Genomic DNA, 15,390 nt, shown 5'->3' on the forward strand with positions numbered 1-15,390 from the left:
GAAATTATATCCCTGGAATTCTCTTGCCTCCATTGTTCTTTTAAGTGTCACCATTGTTCATTTACTTTAATTGTTTACTTCTTTGTTACTTTAATTTTAGTTAAAACACATCAAAACCTCGTTTCTCTAAATATTATATGATGTTATGTATTTGATAGCCAGTCTATAAGTTTATTCCCCGTGTTCAATACTTTGTGCTTACATTTAGTTATATTGGATTTACCTTATATGCTTGCAAGTATTTTTAATGCTAACTAATAAATTGTGCATCAATGATGCACTAGATATTAACACTAAAGCTAACTGCAAGTATACAATCTATAGATAATATAGCTAGAGGTTGGGATATCGAACACGGGGAATAAGATTGCAACAGACTATCATATGCTAAGCATCTTATACTATTGGAGACAAATGTTTTTAGGTTTGAATTTATAAAATTAGGCATAAATAAATAAAAGAAACACATAAAATAAATCACGCAAAGAATGAAATTCCAATGAATTGATTTCACTAACTCTTAAGTTATTCAAATTATTTAGTTTTACGTTCATCCGACTCAAGTTTTACTAGGATTTCTCTCTATCGTGAATAACCACTCATCCCATAAATATTGTATATACACATAAGATGAACCGACCAAAGTTATCACCGATCAGTGATTCACGTCAATCAAGGTAACAATCAATTAGTTGAACAAAAGTTCGGGAATAATAAAGCGAAATGAGTTCTTAACATCAAACATTAAAAGGAACTACATAAAAGTCAATTACTATTAATCTCTAAAATTCTTAGAATTTAGCTACTCGTATACAAGTAGAAAAATACTCCCTCTATCCCAACAAATTAAGTTGAGTCGTAGTATTCGTTTTCGGGACGTCCTAACAAAGTTGAGTCATTTCATTTTTAGACAAAAGACAAAACATCTAATTATTCTTACTTTATTCCATCAACTACTTTACTATCTGTTATCTCTCCTATTTTACTTTATTTTCATTTAATCCATTCAAAACTATTTCTTAATCTCTGTGTCCAAAAGTTTTGACTCAACTTAGGTGGGATGGATGGAGTAGTAAATTAAAGTACGAGACATGAAGTAAACAAACAAAATCCAAGGTTGAATCGTGTATCTTCACTCCACTCCTATGAAAGATGGAGGAATTTATGTGTGAAATATTGAATGGAAGAATTTATGTGCAGGGGTTGAGATGGATTGGAGATTATGTACCAATGTAATATATTTTCTGTATACCAAGGTGGATATCACACTTTGTCTTTTTGTGTGATAGTATCTACTTCGTGATTGACGGAGTAGTATTTAAATAATTCCTTCATTCTTTGAAAACAACTCAAAGGAAAATAAACTATAGTGTGTATAGGGATATAATCAAATGCATATTCTATATATTGTATAAACTTCAAACTATGATCTATACCGTTTGATTTTAAGATTTGATGTCAACAGATGACAAATAATATCAACGGAAAATGTCAACACAATGTCAACATGTTGAAGTTGAATTGACATTTTCTGTTGACATAGATCACAATTGGAGTTTGCATGAAAGATGTTTGCCCCAGATTTTCACTACCCATAATATACTCCCTCCGTCCCTTAAAAATATATCATATTTGTTATTTTGGGATATCCCTTAAAAATAAACAAATTCTATTTAAGATTTTTTTTCTCTCTCTAATGGGGTGAGTTTCATTTTCCACTAACAATACTCCAATCACTTTTTCTTTCTATCTCTCTTTTATTTTACTAATTATACATTAAAACTCGTGTTGTTTCAAATACTCCCTCCGTCCCAATTTAGGAGTGCAATTTAGTTAGGGCACGGGTTTTAAGAAATTGTTGGAGTGTGTAATAATTGAAGTGAGGTAGTGGTTATTGGAGTGTATAATAATTGAAGTGGTGTAGTAGAAAGTGAGATTATTTTGACTTTTTGTATGTATATGATTTTGTTTTGTTTTATTTTTATGAAAGTAATGGCATTTGAGTGTAAATTTTATTAACAATGAGGTTAAATTTTGTGTTTAAATATGGTAAATTTTAAATGGAATTCTTAAACTGGGACAGATAAAAATGACAAAACGGAACTATGAAATGTGACAGAGGGAGTATTATATTTTTTTAGGAAGAGTATGTATTTGTGATGGACATTACACGACTGACAGTCTTATGATTTCAAGTCCTTCGATTAGACATTTGACTTGTCACTTCATTCATCCCATCAGTTCGCCCCATTGCTAAATCCACATCAGTGTCCTTTTAGATTTACCACACTTCCTTCGGTTTTATGTTTGTGAAGATGAAATACTATTCCCTCGTTCTCATTTTAGTCTCATTTGAGTTCATTGCAGATTTTAAGAAATCTAAAGAAAAATTGGTGAAAAAATATAATCGATTGTGAATTCTACTTTTGTATATTAATTTTATAAAAAAATGTGAGTGAAAAAAAGTTAGTGAAATATGAGATGTATTACCATTTACTCCCTCCGTCCAACATTAGGAGTCTCATTTCTTGGCGGCACGAGTTTTAAGAATTGTTAAGAAAAGTGGGTGGAAAAAAGTTAGTGGAATAGAGGTTTCACTTGTAGTAATAGTTTTAAATGAAATGTGAGTGGAATAAGTTAGTGGGAGGTGAAACCCTATTACCATTTATGGTAAAAGTGAACCGGGACTCCTATTCGTGGATGGACTAAAATAAAAAAACGGGACTCCTATTCGCGGACGGAGGGAGTGTAGAATATTCTAACTGAAACTTCTAAAATGGAACGCCCAGAAATGATAAATCGGGACTCCTAAAGTTGGACGGAGGGAGTATTATGTACCACAAGTTGTTAATTTTGGTCTCTGAAACATTAGATTGAAGGAATATATAAATACATATTATATATACCAAGACCAGTAGACCATTATCAATTACGTGTAGTATTAATATTTCATTTATATAAAGTAGTCAACCAAAAGATTTTTTCATTAATGTAAGATTCATCATGAATCAAAGCTACGAATTATATAGTAATGCAAACTATAATTTCTTCATTTATTAGTTATTTAGATAGATATAGAGGTTGGCCAGTTTTGACTAAATGTAAAAATCATTTGTCTTTCATATTTAAAAATAAACTTTGGGTTCGACTCACTTCATTTTGGTTTTTTTGGATTAGAATTCATTTCAGCTAGCGTAGTTTAAGAATATAGCAGTTGTTTACTTTGTTTCTTAGTTTTTGTGGTTATCATATTCTCTCATAGATGAGATTGGCGAACTATGCCAGGTTATGGGCAGCTCTTTTGATTTTAATTTCTTGTGTTTTTTTTTGTTATTTTAGATAAAGCATTTGTTTTTGTCTTTGTATTGATTCGCTATTTTGAATTTATGTTTATGTTTTGCATTGTTTTTCTAATATTCGACGATTTTATTATAATTATTTTATTTGTAGTTTTAAATTTTTTTTTTTTTTGCACTATTTCTCTGATACTCGGACAATTTTGTAATTTAATTATTTTGTATTTTTGTTCGTATTGTAAATCCAACAATATTCACTCTAGATATATAATAAGGATGACAATCAAAATGTGTACGAAAAGTTTTTTTTTCGTATTTTTTTTGGTTTGACTGAACACAACCCTTTTTTCTTTATAAAAACATTACATAGAAGAAGATATCTAGTAAGTAGTTTCACATCCAAGGTAAAAAATCATTTAACTTTTTCTCTTGATACTTTAATCAAACGCCAATTAAAAATATGGCCCCCATTGAGAGACAACTTCATTTACATTTAGAAATTGGGATAGAACTTAATTGGATGCCTTCACCTAATTGAGAAGATGATAGTATTAATTTATTTCATGATGTCTTAGCTTGTTCAACCCAAAGGTTTCCAAATTGGGGAAAAAAGGAATAAAATTCGTCAATTATTTCATCTTTGTGCCCCATGATATACCAACATTAGAAAGAGGACATCAATCACTCGTAATATTATATTTAGAACAATACTTTTCTAGAGCATTTTGGGTGTATCATTTTTCACTATATTTTATAGTTAGTGGCTTTCTATAATGGGTGATTATGATTTTACGAAGCATGATTATATTGTTAATTAAATAGCTAACCTGCCTAAAGTGGAACGTTTTCACTTGTTTATAAACATGATTATTACGCAGTACCCAAATATGCAAATATTGATAATATAATGTCCCCCTAGCTATGCCTTTCGGTTTATGACTAAACATAGATGTGCCCACATCTTTTATAAGTGATAGTATTTGGTAACACACAAAAAAAAGGTTCAAACTCAAAAGTATTTGTATTAATGCAACATTTTCTTGATGTATTACAATATTTATATATGTGATGAAATAACTAGTTAATTTGCAGACAATGATAGTTAAAATACAACATTCAATTTTTGGTTATAAGTAATCCCAATTCCATTAATATAAGGCATTTTACAAATGGTTCCAAAAATTAAATTATGAGGATTTTAGTCCAAAACGGGCAAGATTAATAAGAAAAAGTTGGGTGGGCATTGACGAATCCTAGTATTTATTATTCCCATAATCTAGCTCTTTGTGTGATGTACTAGTATTAATTATTAAAAGGATTAATGAAGATTCAGGTTTGGTTGCATGCGCGAGTAGTGTAAGTTAGAGATAAGAATATATATAAAAAGCAACTAGTAAAAGAACAGAAAAAGGGAAACAAAGAGAAATTAAAATAAAGAAAACACTAAAAGAGACTAAAAAGAAAGAGAGTTCATTACTAAATTGAAAAATAGACCCATTTAAAGTTTGCGGAACTGTACAAATTTACTGTATAACTTTATGGATATCATATTATAAGAAATGACAGTAACAAATCTTTGGACTTTGGAAGTCTTGTTAATAAAGGATTCTTCAAATCATAAGGTAGCTAAAAAGAGCGGCACACCCTATCAACAACCCTAGTGTTGATTTTCTTTTTTTTTTGCTACAACTAATAACTAGATTTGGAAAATCTTATAACCAGATCATGGAAAAAATATTGTCTCAAAATTCTAAACTTAGAAATTTGATATATACCAAACCAAATTTATGTGTTCTTATGCTTGTAACCACTCTTTAGTTTTGTGGTTTCGAACATCCATTCTCCATTCAATAAATGGCAAATAGATACTGGCGGGCGCAAATGAAAAGCTTTGACGAAGACTTTGTTTTATAAATTTAGAGTACTTCGCTATTTATGAATAAAATTTTTATTATGGTTTTGATTGGTAGTCCCCGCATTTTTGTACGGGGCTACTTAAGCTCATGTCTTCTGGAATCCGACATTGCATACAAATAGTACGAGAGATAAAAATGTACAACTCCGGTAGAATATACTGATATTTAGGTGTTTTAAAGGTGTGACTTTGGAATATAATCATAAGTTTGTTGTCGCCCCACTACAAGTACTAGGCCATCCAAACAGGCAACGAGCAGTCCAATCACATTTTGTAATTTGTATGAGATTCTAATAATCCAATGGGAATATTTCTGAATTCTTGCATGTGATATTCTATTTCGGCGGTAAAAACAGTAAAACATTTCTCCACACGGCATAAGTTCTCCATAATCACCAAATCAGTTTTTTTTTTACGTATTGATACTTAATTAAGCAACACCTTAAGCTATCAATAGTCTTTTATACACGTTTGTTTGTCTTTTAATAGGTGGTTTGATTCAAAGTTACAGTTACTACAATTTTATACTTAGTTCCACTTGTGTTTAGTTTATACACATTTGCGGTAGCAGTTATGTAGAAATCATGGAATAAAATATGCCTAGTCAACACATCTCGGGCCTCGGTCTCGATCTTGGACTTGGATCTTGGCAATTGGTCTTTGGGTGGTCTTTGGGCTCGGGTCTGGACCCGTAAAGACCACCGCTGAGTCAGCAATCCAAGTGGCTTGATACATCGTCAAGCGTGACACAGTCAAAGCAATTGGTCTTTTGGCTCGGGTCTGGACCCGTAAAGACCACCGTTGAGTCAGCAATCCAAGTGGCTTGACACATCGTCAAACGTGGCACAGTCAAAGCTGCCACATGAGATCTTGGCAATTGGTCTTTGGGTGGTCTTTAGGCTCAGGTCTGGACCCGTAAAGACCACCGCTGAGTCAGCAATCCAAGTGGCTTGACACATCGTCAAGCGTGGCACAGTCAAAGCTGCCACGTGAGAAATCCACACGCGAAAGGCACACTCCTGCCACAAGCTTGTAACCGCCGACGGTTACGAATGCGTCATGATGAGCCTTCATGGCTTGGTTGACCCTGCATGGTGGCTTGGCCTATAAATAGGCTAGTCATTCCACTGCATTTCGCACACTGAATATCCAACAACTGCGGTGTTGCAACGAACGGGACGTAGCCGTTTTATCTTTGGGGACGACGCGCCAAAACCGAGAACACTACCGGGGCGTATCTCGTCTTTCGGAACGAGGCCTTCCTCGACTCGGCTAAGTTCATCTTTGCAGTTTCGAATTTCAATTGTAATTTTCGTTTCTGTTTTTTCTTTCTTCGGTCTTCTCTCGGGTTGTATTACGCCCGGTTAGTGTTTTATAGCTATATCTCCAACAAGTTATTATTGATAATTCCTTATATATCGACACATAGTTTCTTATTACAAATATATATACACAACAACAATATTTTCTTAATTTTCCTTGATATCATCTTCTATCTATTAATGCTTTTTGGCTCTTGTGTTTTGCTTGGTGGTTTTGTGTGATGATACTACCTTACATAACATTGGAGCTGGTTTATATGTCAAGGAAAATAGCGTTGTTAGGATTATGATTCCTTATAATATTATGACTCAAGGGAATATGATTTCTGCTAGATTACATATTTTGGGTTTTTAAAAATTATCAAGAAAAAATTATATAGAATTTTAAACTTATTAATTAAATTCAATTAATTGACTGACATAAAAATTGAATTAATTAATTGGTGTAATATTTTTGTAATCAAACTTTTAATTGAAATAATAATTGTAATATAATAATTTTAGGATTACATAGTAGTGGAAAAGTTACATTTTTTGAGCAAGCTTATGGTAGACAGTTCATGGTGCTTTGCTTTTAGTGTATACGCTTTGTCTTACACACTTGAGTAAGAGACAAAGTCACACTATATATACTTGCCAGAGCATCTTAACAATGTGATATACTGAGTTAGTAATTTTTGTTCACTCGTTTTAGACTAGTTTTCCTTTATTATCTACATTTTCACCAATTGGATGTTTTGACGATTTTGTGGAGTTATGAAGTAAAAAATATCCTAAATGATTATTTTCAACCAGCCACTTAAGGAAACTAATCTCTTCTTCCCCAAAAGATCTATATTTTGCACGTCTTAATCGGAATCTTGTGAAAAAAGTAGTGGTTGTTTAACAAAAAATTGCACAGTCCAGTTCACTCAAGCAACTTATTAAGTGCACACAACTCAGTCGGTTGAGTGAGTCATTCCGACCAATCCAAAGAGCTCTATTCGAGCACGAGAGTTTGTGCACATGACTCACTTGGCTGAGTGGGTGATATGGGGAGATTTTACGATTTTAAAGATAAACTTAAAAAAAAAACTCAATCTTTTCCCCGCTATAGATATACCTTATTTATTACTTCTATCTATCTATTCCTTCATATTTATGATTTTTGGGTAGATCAAACAAAACAAGAAATTTACTAAAGATTGAGAAAGAATCAAGATTGATCTATTTCGGATTTTATAGTTTATTTTTTATTTCCTCCGCCCACTATTACTTTTCACAAGTTTCATTTTTTGTCCATCCGTCATACATGCATGTCACATTTTTATTTTACTATTTTAGTAATGAACCTTACATTTCAATAACTTATCTCACTTACATTTAATTATAATTATATAAAATTAGGACTCACGTCCTACTAACTATTATACTTATTGAGTCATTCATCCTATGTCATTATTTATCAGCCTTAAGAATTGAATCAAAATCTAATCCTTGTGCATATGATGCACATATTTTATTTAAATATAAATACAATATAGAATACCTCTTGGTCTTTAATATTTATTATTCTGTAATCCTAATATTTGTAACAATTTGTTGCTACTCGTTCGATTTGACAAGTGAAGTATATATGACAATGACTTATGATCTTGACCTCTCTATGTCAGTCTCAGAAAAAAGGATCTGCAGACACAACTGCTGTCAGCCACACGATTGTACCCCCCACCCTACTCTACCACCCTATATCTACTTGACACGTGTCGATTACGCATTGCCTTTTCTCTCTCCCACTTCGTTACTTGACATTTTGTATTGTGTATTGATGTTCAGTTCGATTCAGCAAATAAAATGTTTGGTGAAAGCTGATAAAGGCACTGATTTCCATGTCATATTTTATATTTTCTCGTTTTTATTTTCCACAAATTCTCCCTTTTTATTACACAATAAATAAATTACTCCTATGTTTGATCTGATCCATTGTTAAATCTCTAATTAAACTGGAGTTGTTTGAAAATTGAGGCAATCAAAGTCCAAAATTTCTGGCTAATGCGAAGAAGTGTTAAAGTCAAACAAATTCCGATAAAATACCTAATTTTAAGTTTTCAACAAAAAAAAATCTAATTCGATTGTTGAAGCTCTCTCAGATTCCTATCATTCCCCTCCTAAATCCATTCTAATTAGGACGCCACATAATCTATTTAGTATAGCCATTTTGTGCAAATATACATTATACTATAGTTCTTCCCATTGTCATACAAGAATTTTTGGCCCATCTCTCTTTCTATCTCTCTCTCTCTCTCCTTTACATTGATCAGTTTTTCTTTGACCGATTTTTTTCTGAACAAATCTGACCGATACACAGTTGAAAAGGTTGTCTGCATGAGGTTATGGGCCCAATTGATTTATGAGTTCTTGAATTGGTGTTTGGCGTTTTGTTTTTGTGGGCTTTTAGTGGAAGTTGTAGGGCAACTCTTTTCCATGAAATAGAGATCATATCTAATTGATGCTTCATTTTCTTCACTACTAGAAAGGATTAATGACTTTTTAGGGTACACTTTGTGTTAAAATCAAAGGAAGAGGCCCTCCCACTCTTGAATGCTCCAATCTAAATTTAGTATCTGTGTTTCTCTACATCAACTAACTTTGGCGCTTGGATTTATTTTAACAGATTGATTTTTTATTATTTACATTTAATAATGTTTGACTGAGCCGTCAAAGTTAGATTGGTGGACAAAAAGAGAAAAAAAAATACTACTAGTTCGAAAACTAAAATTTTGAATCTACCCCAATGATGGGACTTGTAAGTATGAAATTTATCAAATAAGTTTGGTTAAGAGTATCCGCAACGAGGTGCTGCAAACGAGGCTGCGTTGCGGGTGGGCAGGGCGTCGAGCAGTTCCAGCTACGTTGTTGCGAAGGCAGAAGAAGAGGCAGGCACAACTTTTTCGATTTTTTTATTGTTCAAAGAATCAATTTTGAAGATGAAAAATTGTTGTTAATATTAAGTGCCAGCTGATAATTTGAAAAATTTTAGGATTGGGTTATAATAGATGCAAAAAAACATTGTTTTTTCAAAGAAAAAAAATAAGACGGTAGTCATGTCAATTGTCAAATCTCCCGACAAGCGTGGGGATAGTCATTTCAATTGTCAAATCATCTTAAAATGGGAACAGTGAATAGGTATATCTCTCTTCAAGTTATTAATAATTTGTCTACATGTGAAAAAAATTGCAGTCAATTCATCCCATACTATCCATAGAGAGAGAAAATTTAACTTTCCATGGATAAGAATCAAGTGTTACAAGGAAACAAAAATATACACCCATTGATATTGATATGAATGTAGCAGCAAACAAGTCTAGGAGAAGACAGTTTGTAAGAGTGAAAGCTGCTTTTCTAAAAATATACATAAGCAATGAAACATACTCACATTCTTTGCTTTCTCTTGTGTTGTTGGATGAGAGGGTATCCCCATTGGGGATCTAGGGATGATACAAACTAGGCATGCACAAACCAAACCAAACCGCCGGTTCACAAACCGGAACCGCCGCGCCGGTTCCGAACCGGTAGACGGTTCATGCGGGCAGGTTCAGGTTCAAGAATTTCAGGAACCGGAACCGGCGGTTCAAATGAATTTTTTTAAAAAAATATTTATTATTTATAAAAATTAATTTTATATTTAAAAATCAATCAATTTTCACAAATAAATAAATACAAGAATTTCATAATAGCCCATATTTATTTGTTGGGCCTCTGAATTCTAAAAACCATTCTTGGTTATTTCTATTTTATAGAAACCTCCTTGAATATTTAGTGTTTCACTTTTAATGTGAGACAAATATGTTGAAGTATTTTCTCTTATAACTACATGTTTAGCTCATTCATTCATTCATCTTTTTTCAATGTGGGATACAAAACTTTCTTTTGTCTTTTACTTTTCTTTATTTTTTATTATATTTTATAGATGATAATAGCATCAAATATAATAGTTTAATTAAATTTGAATGTTGTATGTTACTCATAATTTGTATATTTATATAATGTGGATGTGTTCAAAATAATATTTGGATTTAAATGTGCTCACTTTTAATAGAAATCATTATTGGTTGTTTCACTTTTATAGAGACATCCTTGAATATTTTGTGTTTCACTTTCACTCTCAAAGGCTCAAGTCCAACATTATAAGTTGTGACTTGTAGTCTCGGTTTTGAACCACCCCATGAACCGTAGGTTTTTTGAACTGGAACCGGTACCGCCTAGAACCTTGGCGGGCCCATTCAGGTTCAATGAAATTTTGAACCGTGAACTGCCAGTTTCGAACCGGAACCGACGGTTTTTGAACCGTGTGCATGTCTAATACAAACTAGCGTGTAGGTACATATATCTCTCATCATTCATAGGATTGCCCAGAATTTCTTCCGGCAGAATAAGACCGGTTCCATTCTTTTATGGTCGTCTTCAAGAAATTGCATCTTCGTCTCCCAGAGAAACTTGGGAGCAAGATCAACAATCTTCGACGTGACAGTATCATCTTCACCTCGGATAATAATAAACCCCTGCAAAGGCGAACCTTCACTTAACGACAAGTCATATATAACTTGGATAGATAAAAATAATATAGGCGGACTGAGCAATTTTTGATCTTGTTGGATAATGTAATCTTCAAAAACCTGATTCTATGTAGTGTGAATCTAATCTAAGTAGCGGATACTCACCTGTGGTCGCAACATACGGTCCATTTCCAGCATGATGTCCTCAAGCGAACAACCTTCTCCTCGATTTCTGTAGTTGGAGAAAAGACGGTTGGCATGCAAAAGATCATATGTACGCGGATATGTTGAGAACGGCTCGCACCTGTGGTTGACATTACCAGAAAAAAAAAACTAACATTGGGATTGCGCTCGTTGATAGTCAGAAGAAAGACATGGTTAAACAGCTCACCAGTCGTGAAAGACACCTATCAAGCCCCTGTCGTATATGGCGGATAATGTGTTGTTCATGCTGACAGGAACTACGTTCATGATCCATACGGGCCACGTGCTCAAGGCAACTGAAAACCCACCAAGGAAAGCATTCATATCCATGACATTTCGTATTTCTGCCTCCTCGACACCCATCAATCTCCAGTAGTGACGGACTTGATCTTGCCAGTAAATTGTGTCTGCTAAAAACTTATCTCGGTTGATACCTGTGCCATGTAACGAATGTCTCAAGCAATAATACTATGATTACAACTCCCACAAATTGCACTAAGATATACTCCTATATTTATATTATTTCTAATTGTACCTAGGTTATCGAGTGTCTTGGAATACTCTGAGAGGCGTTGTGGCTTCGGAGGGAGTTTCTGTGAGTGGTGCTCTTCTACACAGTTCCTTAATGGTGTTTGAAATGATGGTTTCATATTGTCTGCAGAATCACATATGCTGATAAGACTCTGCTGTGCATTTTGCTGGAGGCACGAATTACTTTCCGGCTTAATCCATATTGCTGTCTGTACCTGTCGGGCAACAAGCTTCCAGCACATTGCAGAAGTGAGATTCGTCAACTTATCCCAAATCAATGGAAAATCTTTGTCTTTTCTGTATGCAGGAGGAGCTGAGTAGACAAAGTATCCATTTGTTCGCAATAGACGATCCACTTCTTTTATCAGAATGCCATCTGCATCCAAAAAGTAAATAATGAATAGTTATCTAAATTGCAAACTATATTGGTATCATAGAAAATGACTAACCATTCTCATGCCAATCAACACGACATCGGGAACAATGAACCATCTCAAATGAGTTACTGGGATATGGTAGCTGCTTTGTGGATAGGGCTGATATCATAGCATTTATTCCTCTTTCTAAAGCAAATTGGATTTGGTTTTCATGTCCGTCTTTCGGAGCAAAGGACATAGTTTGGATATCAAGGGGGAGAAGGTAGGCTGAGAAGCTTGCTACTCCACAACCAACGTCTAGAACTTGAAATACCCCAGCAGAGGGGAGGTCACCGGTCTCATTAGTTGTCATATTTCCTAACCTGCAGAGACCAGAGTAATTTACAAACACCACCGGTGACACACAATATCAGTAGTTCACTACATTATAAAGCTCTTGGATATGAGAATAAGAACAGCCGTTTTAAGTTATGTAAAACATCTGCAGTATTCTTTCTTCTTTTGGATCAATAAACCATTTTACATATCCATTTTAGATTCTTTAGACACTTACTAATGCAAAGATCTTTCATTTCCTGAATTTTTAGTTTGCTGTTTTGCTATGAAGCATATCCATAACAAAGTAGTAGCAACTAACTCAGTGTTGGAAGAAAAATTATACTATAAGTGAAACGGTTCTCTTTTCATAGTCTAAGGAGACATGCTCTTCAAATAAATCTTCTTGTAGGATGTTACATGTTAGAATCGCATTACAGACTGACAAGACATTGAGTGGTGTCTACAGATTGACGGAAAAAAATTGTTCCATTCTCTGTGACAAACTGACAAGACATTAAGAGCTAGTCCTTCCTAGTATTAATTTTTACATAAACTCTCTTCTATTATGTCTCTTTGAAAGTAAGTCTATGATTTCATCCCAACAACAGAGCAAGTGGAAATATCACCCGTGCAAACAAAAGTTTTCAATCATCCAATATGTTTTTATATGCATTAAAGTAGGTGGATGAGACTCATATGTAGTTTAACCAGACCCAAATGTATAACTCAACATTCAAATTCAGATTTCATTTGTCCCAAAAAGTAAATATATAAAAACCTTTAAAATCAATTCTTAGTTCCATTAGCATTCACAGGTCAATACCTGTCTTTTCCAGCCAATGGAAAATAAATCTAACACGTTCTCGAATCTTGAGCTTTCTCTTTTAACTAGAAAAAATAGAGGTTCAACAAAAACTGAAGGCCAATTAATGTTATCGATACCCTATTCATCCCTGTATTTGACAAATTGTGAGATCTAATATTTGGTTCATTTTGCAATATTACTAATTCACATCCTCTCACATGGATGGTAAACAAGACCATTCATAAGTTCCAGCTGCTCTCAAATTCTATAATAATTAAAAGAAATAAAATTAAAAATAGCAGAAGTACCTCTCAATGTACTCAGGAGCTCCGTGCTTAAAATGAGTACCTCCCCCTGGAAACCACCAAAGATTATCTTTTGGATGAACCCAATTCTGCCCTCCCTTTACCTCGGCAAGATGTGTATGATTCACATTGCTTCGCCAAACGTAGTCCCTACTGATAGGCCACCTTATTGGTATCTTATAGTCAATTGGCGGAGGAACCAAACAGAACAGCCGTCTATTGACAGGAGGGCAATGCCTCTCCAGCTCCTCTTTCTTGGAAAGATCTAACTTCGGTAGCAGCTCCTTGATGTAAGAAATGTCATGGCACGGAATGTATTCATTATATCTCAATGGGCATACATTCATCCCTGTCTCTGGAATCCTCAATGGTGTGGTTCGATAAGTAGGATTAACTCTATTTCTAAATATTACTGCAAGCATAAGAAATAAGAGCTTCATTCAGAAACTAATTCACTCAAAACCATTAAGCTTGCACGCCTCAATGCACATAGATTACTTCATTCCATTGCAGACAAGGGATAAGCATTCAAGCTTTCACCATAAACCAGAGCAGTTCCATTATTTTATCAAGAACGAGCAATGCCGTAAATGTTCTTCACAGAGAAATGCTACTCCTTAACCAGCTAAAATCCTACAAACTCCATTTTCATAAAAATGAACAACTTCAACTGATAAAAGACAACTAAATTCAACATCATTTTGCTGCAGTAGATATTATAAGCTTCAATTAACAGCATATAGCCCCAAATTGTAAAATCTCAGAGACCTAATTTTTCATAAACGGCAAAATCAGCAAAATTTAGCTCAATTGAAGAATCTGCAGCTGTTAAAATGCGATATAGAAAAAAATCACTAGCAACCGAAGCAATGAATAGGCGCACTAACCGGAATCATTGGCGGCGGAGGGGGTCTGTTCGGGTTGTAGGTCGCGCTGCTTCTGCGGTGCGTGGAGGAAAGAGGAATTGTTGGCGAAGAGAGTGCCGGTGTAGAAGGAAGCTATCATCACTAAAAGCGCAACCGTTAGAATCTGGCCGGCCTTCCAATCAAACGCCGCCGTATTTACGAACCCCGCCATTTTTGGATAAATTTCAGTTCTTGCGCATTATTGTAGAGGCCCAGATCGATAGATCTATCCAGAGAGTGGCTCGAGTGAAAGTAGTGTAGACTGAGATCTTGGACAGCTAATTGATGTTAACGTCGATGCAGGGACACTAAAACCAGACCACATTTCTTAACTTTTTTTTGTTTTCTAATTTTTCCTAAATCCAGGATTAGTGTTATCATACAATCTTCATTAGATTATGATATCTTTATTTTAGTTAGTTTCCAATTCAGCCATTTAAGAGAAAAATCTAGATGCATTTAATTTTGTTGCTCATTTAACTTTTTAGGTAATCTAATTTTAAAAATTGCTTTTCTAAATTAAAATATGTGTTTAAATAAATCGAATTAATAAGTTCGAGGTGAAGGATGAATTTTATTCTTGATAGTCGATAATAATTTTTTTAAAATTAAAATTATGGTATAAATATTTAATGGAAAAGTGTGATAGAGAATATAATGACATACCAGCGGGCAAAAAATGAAAAGTTGGATCGCACTGATCGATTCGACCGCAAACTAGCAGGCAGTCTTGTCTGGCATGGATCGATGAAACCGAGAACCAATTTTAAAATTTTTAAAACTTATTACCAGTAAGAGCATCCACAGTGGTGGCCCAATCCGCGTCCGTCCGCACCACTGCACGGACGTATCTCACCGCCGTTGCGCTCGCGCCGTG

At 34.2% G+C, this 15,390-nt stretch overlaps 1 protein-coding gene across 1 annotated transcript; it reads right to left on the reverse strand.

Annotated features, from left to right (window-relative positions):
• Nucleotides 1-10,602: 10,602 nt before the first annotated feature.
• On the reverse strand, nucleotides 10,603-14,863 carry LOC121746694 (probable methyltransferase PMT7). The gene is made up of 7 exons (XM_042140609.1): nucleotides 14,496-14,863; nucleotides 13,612-14,020; nucleotides 12,253-12,542; nucleotides 11,808-12,179; nucleotides 11,460-11,706; nucleotides 11,234-11,372; nucleotides 10,603-11,074 (listed from the first exon to the last, which is right to left on the reverse strand). Exons 1-7 carry the CDS (start codon nucleotides 14,683-14,685, stop codon nucleotides 10,913-10,915), a joined length of 1,809 nt encoding a protein of 602 aa, XP_041996543.1. The 5' UTR covers nucleotides 14,686-14,863; the 3' UTR covers nucleotides 10,603-10,912.
• Nucleotides 14,864-15,390: the final 527 nt, after the last annotated feature.

The sequence above is a fragment of the Salvia splendens genome, chromosome 9, assembly GCF_004379255.2.
Source record: "Salvia splendens isolate huo1 chromosome 9, SspV2, whole genome shotgun sequence".
NCBI classification, from domain to species: domain Eukaryota; kingdom Viridiplantae; phylum Streptophyta; class Magnoliopsida; order Lamiales; family Lamiaceae; genus Salvia; species Salvia splendens.

Bases quoted from the DNA above. Each gene is read 5' to 3' on its own strand.
- LOC121746694 (XM_042140609.1), bottom strand. From the start codon at position 14,685: ATGGCGGGGTTCGTAAATACGGCGGCGTTTGATTGGAAGGCCGGCCAG. The intron at 12,543-13,611 runs GTACTTCTGCTA...TGGTCTCTGCAG, and splicing joins GCTCCTGAGTACATTGAGAG to GTTAGGAAATATGACAACTA. The intron at 11,075-11,233 runs GTGAGTATCCGC...TCGCCTTTGCAG, and splicing joins ACCGTATGTTGCGACCACAG to GGGTTTATTATTATCCGAGG.